The sequence below is a fragment of the Heterodontus francisci genome, unplaced genomic scaffold (genome assembly GCF_036365525.1).
Source record: "Heterodontus francisci isolate sHetFra1 unplaced genomic scaffold, sHetFra1.hap1 HAP1_SCAFFOLD_737, whole genome shotgun sequence".
NCBI lineage: Eukaryota > Metazoa > Chordata > Chondrichthyes > Heterodontiformes > Heterodontidae > Heterodontus > Heterodontus francisci.
This window is the reverse complement of record NW_027140112.1, coordinates 310,814-315,522: the sequence shown is the minus strand read 5'-3', so window position 1 is coordinate 315,522 and position 4,709 is coordinate 310,814. Positions and strand designations below refer to the sequence as shown.

The following is a 4,709-nucleotide window of genomic DNA, read 5'->3' as shown; positions in this document are numbered from 1 at the left end:
CCCCCTCCCCCTCTCCCTCCCCCTCCCCCTCCCCTCCCCCTCTCCCTCCCCTCTCCCTCCCCCTCCCCCTCTCCCTCCCCCTCCCCCTCCCCCTCTCCCTCCCCCTCCCCCTCCCCCTCTCCCTCTCCCTCTCCCTCCCCCTCCCCTTCCCTCTCCCTCTCCCTCCCCCGCCCCTCTCCCTCTCCCTCCCCCGCCCTCTCTCCCTCTCCCTCCCTCCCCCGCTCTCTCTCTCTCGCTCCATGTCTGCCGCCTCTGTCTCTCTGCTCCGCTCCCAGGGCCCGGTCACCCTGGCACCCTGCTCCCAGGGCCCGGTCACCCCGGCAGCCTGCTCCCAGGGCCTGGTTACCACTGCACCTTGCTGCTGGGCCTGCACCTCCTTAGATGGTGATGAAGAGCCTGAGGCCCAGGCTGAGTACATACGCAGGCAGAGCCAGTGCTTGGCCTGGGTCCTGAGCTCACGTCCAGGAAGGCTGCACTGGATATGGAGTTTGGGCGGGAAGCGCCAGCAGAGAAGCAGCTCAGCCCGCTTACCGCCATCTCACTAAAGGAGCCAAAATATCAGGTACGGAAGCTTGTCTGTCATCTTGGTAAAGGAGGACGTGTGCAGTGATGTGTCTCCGCCATGTTGGTAAAGGAGCTGTAACCATTGTCAGGTGCGATGGATACCATTGACAGGCTGGATTCTGGCCCATGGGCTGGATGTTCTGGAGTGTCGAACTAGGAGGCGTAGAGTAAAAGTTAGAGCCAGACCTTTCAGGAGTGAAGTTAGGAAACATTTCTACACACAAAAGGTGGTACAAATTTGAAACTCTCTTCCACAAACAGCAGTTGATGCGAGATCAATGTTAATGTTAAATCTGACATTGATAGATCTTTGTTAACCAAAGGTATTAATGGAAATGGGACAAAGTCGGGTATATAGAGTTAGATCACAGATCAACCATGATCTCATTTCCTGGTGGAACAGGCTCGAGGGGCTAAATGGCCAACTCCTAGAATCATAGAAATTTACAGCACAGAAGGAGGCCATTCAACCCTTTGTGCTTGTGCTGGCCCTTTGAAAGAGCAGTTGTGCTTAGTCCCACACACCCACTTGGTGTTTGTAAGCCTGTAAGTTCCTCATTCTCAAATACCTGTCAACTCCCTTTTAAAATGACTGATAGAATCAGGTTCAACCACCTTTTTCAGGTGGAGCGTTCCAGATCCTGACAACTGTCTGTTGTTACAGAAACTGCTGAACTCCCATTGAGCTTCATTGGAACAGGGCAGGAGGCCGAGGACAGAGAGGTCAGAGTGGGAGTGGGACGGAGAATTAAAATGGGAAGTGACTGGAAACCCAGGAACATGCTTTCAGACTGAATGGAGATGTTTCTCAAAGTGATCACCCTATCTGTGTTTGGTCTTCCCAATGTAGAACAGATCTCATTGTGAGCAGTGAATATAATATACAAAATTGCCAAAAGTACAAGTAAATCACTGTTTGGTTTCATCCCACAAAACCCTGAGAATAGCCCAAAGGGAGCTACTTTATTTGAAGAGTAAAAGTTACAAAGTAAAGCAAATCAGTTGCTGGAATATTAAACTCCACCCCAGCTAGAAAGAATATTAACACAGCAGATATAAGCCCCACTGTCAGAATGAATATGGTTCAGTCCTGGATGTGATTAACAGCAGCAATAATTACAGAATGCAACAGCTACAGTCACTTGTGAACTCACTGGTGTCTCAGCATTTTGGATATCGATTAAATTCCTTCCCACAGACGGAGCAGGTGAACGGCCTCTCGTTATAGTATTATAATATAATACTATCTTTAATATCATCTAATAAGATATTCTTTCTTACAGTTCAGTGGGATGTAAACAGTGACCCCAGCACCTTCAGGAGAGATGGTGCGAAAGCCCCTGTGTGCAGAGTGAGCATCAAATCAATGTGTGTAAATCCTCTCCTAATACCCTGTAAAAGGAGGTAATAAAAGTCATCACTGTCAGTACAGGATAGAAATTCAGAACAGACAATTCGAGATCCGATGGAACATTTTATTCCTCTCTTGTTTCCCCAAAGCTGTAAATCGCAGTCCCACACACTCTCCCTCCTCCCTGTGCTGAAATCCAAACCCATGACACCATCTGCACCATTTCTTTCCTCCTCTGCCAGTTTTCTCCCTCCCTCTACTGTGGCTGGGTTCAGTTCTCCAGCCCCTGTGTGCAGAGTGAGAATGAAATTAATGAGTCAATGATTTTCTGTCCTGGTCACTTGGACCCTGAAGCCCCGCCCACTCTCTGTTCTGGTCCCACAAATTACCAGATTCATTCAGCTCAATTTCACAACTTGTCTTTGTGTTTTTGTGGGTTCTCTCTCACTCCCTTTTTCCTGTTGTAACTTCATGTTACAGGATATTAGAAAGGGAGGATTTGCGGAAGGAAACTCAAACATCACTTCAAGATGTGACAGTCACTCGATTCATCAGGATCTGAATATCATCGGCCTTTGATCATGGAAGCAAAAAGTGTGGAGAAACCGTACACGTGTTCTGTGTGTGGACGAGGCTTCAGCCGATCAGCTGGCCTGTCGGTACACAAGTGTAGTCAGACTGGGGAGAAGCTGTGGAAATGTGGGGACCGTGAGAAAGAATTAAATTACACGTCTGAGCTGGAAACTCATCGACACAGTCAAACTGAGAAGAGGCCGTTCATCTGCACTGAGTGTGGGAAGGGATTCACTCATTCATCCTCCCTACTCGCCCACCAGCGAGTTCATACTGGGGAGAGGCCATTTACCTGCACTGAGTGTGGGAAGGGATTCATTCATTCATCTTCCCTACTCACACACAAGCGAGTTCACACTGGGGAGAGGCCATTTACCTGCACTGAGTGTGGTAAGGGATTCATTCGTTCATCTGCCCTACTAAAACACCAGCGAGTTCACACTGGGGAGAGGCCGTTCACCTGCACTGAGTGTGGGAAGAGATTCTCTCTGTCATGGAACCTGCTCGCACATCAACGAATTCACACTGGGGAGAGGCCATTCACCTCCTCCGATTGTGGGGAGGGTTTTACTCATTCATCCACCCTGCTGATGCACCAGCGAGTTCACACTGGGGAGAGGCCGTTCACCTGCTCTGAGTGTGGGAAGGGATTTACTCAGTCATCCACCCTGCTGATGCACCAGCGAGTTCACACTGGGGAGAGGCTGTTCACCTGCACAGAATGTGGGAAGGGATTCACTCAGTTATCAATCTTGCTGACACACCAGCGAATTCACACTGGGGAGAGGACGTTCACCTGTACTGAGTGTGGGAAGGGATTCATTTATTCATCCGCCCTACTCACACACGAGCGAGTTCACACTGGGGAGAGGCCATTTACCTGCACTGAGTGTGGTAAGGGATTCATTCATTCATCCGCCCAACTGACGCACCAGCGAGTTCACACTGGGGAGAGGCCATTCACCTGCTCTGAGTGTGGGAAGGGATTTGCTAATTCATCCGCTCGGCTGAGGCACCAGCGAGTTCACACTGGGGAGAGGCCATTCACCTGCTCCGTGTGTCGGAAGAGATTTACTCAGTCATCCCACCTGGTGACACACCAGCGAGTTCACAGATAATTACAGGGGTTGGATTCTGCTGTTGCTGCTGTTCATCACATCCAGATTGAACCATGTTCATTCTGACAGTTGGGGTTTATTTCTGATGTCAGTTGCTCCTCTTGGACTGAGCGTCTGGCCCACAGCATCTCTCATTCATGTGTGAACAGACCATCATGTCTTCAAACCTCATTTTCAATTTAAATCCACTCAGTCAATGTACTGAACAAAAGATGAACAATAAACAGATCACAGGCCAATCCTGTAACTCTATATCAGCTCAAAAATGAGGCTGTTTAAGCTCTATGTTTCTGAGCACTCGTAGACTGGAGCTGTTGGATAGACAGGCTGTTCACAACTGTTAACATGTCAGATAGTGAAGGAATTGCTCTTCAAGTAAACTCACCAATTTATAAGCTCAGACTCCGGTCCCTGCTGTAATTAATACTCAGCATCCATTAGTGTTGATTTACAGTCAATCACTGAATCGTCTGGTTCATCTTTGTTACTTGTTTTGTGAAATACTCTCCCTATTAGTGCTGAACTGCTGGATAACTCTGATTACATTTAAATGTGTTTATACATGTTTATAAAGTGTCTGTGTGTCCAGATTTAACTAAGTTGTGATTTGTAACCAATAAATGATGTTTCGGTCATGACTTGTCATCTGGTATCTTGGTGATTTGTCAAGAAAGATTTAACTCACTCACTCAGCAGCTCGAGAGGAACCAGACTGAGGTTTAATGAACATAAGAAATAGGAGCTGGAGGAGGCCATTTGGCCCTTCGAGCCTGCTCTGCCATTCACCCAGATCATGGCTGATCATCTCAACTCCACCTTCCCGCACTATCCCCATATCCCTTAATTCCCTCAGTACCCAAAAATCTATCAATCTCTGTCTTAAATATACTCAATGACTGAGCATCCACTGCTCCCTGGGGAAGAGAATTCCAAAGATTCACAACCCTTTCAATGAAGAAATTTCGCCTCATTTCAGTCCTAAATGGCTGATCCCTTATCCTGAGACTGTGACCCGGTGTTCTAGATTGCCCAGATAGGGGAAACATTTTCTCAGCATCGACCCGGTCAAGTCCCTTAATAATTTATGTCTCAGTCAGATCACA

At 48.1% G+C, this 4,709-nt stretch overlaps 1 protein-coding gene across 1 annotated transcript; it reads left to right on the top strand.

Moving 5' to 3' along the window:
- The first annotated feature begins 1,846 nt into the window (after positions 1-1,846).
- Positions 1,847-4,213, top strand: LOC137358812 (zinc finger protein 256-like). The gene is made up of 2 exons (XM_068025054.1): positions 1,847-1,915; positions 2,396-4,213. The coding sequence occupies exon 2, from the start codon at positions 2,497-2,499 to the stop codon at positions 3,604-3,606; it is 1,110 nt and encodes a 369-aa protein (XP_067881155.1). The 5' UTR covers positions 1,847-1,915; positions 2,396-2,496; the 3' UTR covers positions 3,607-4,213.
- The last annotated feature ends 496 nt before the right edge of the window (positions 4,214-4,709 follow it).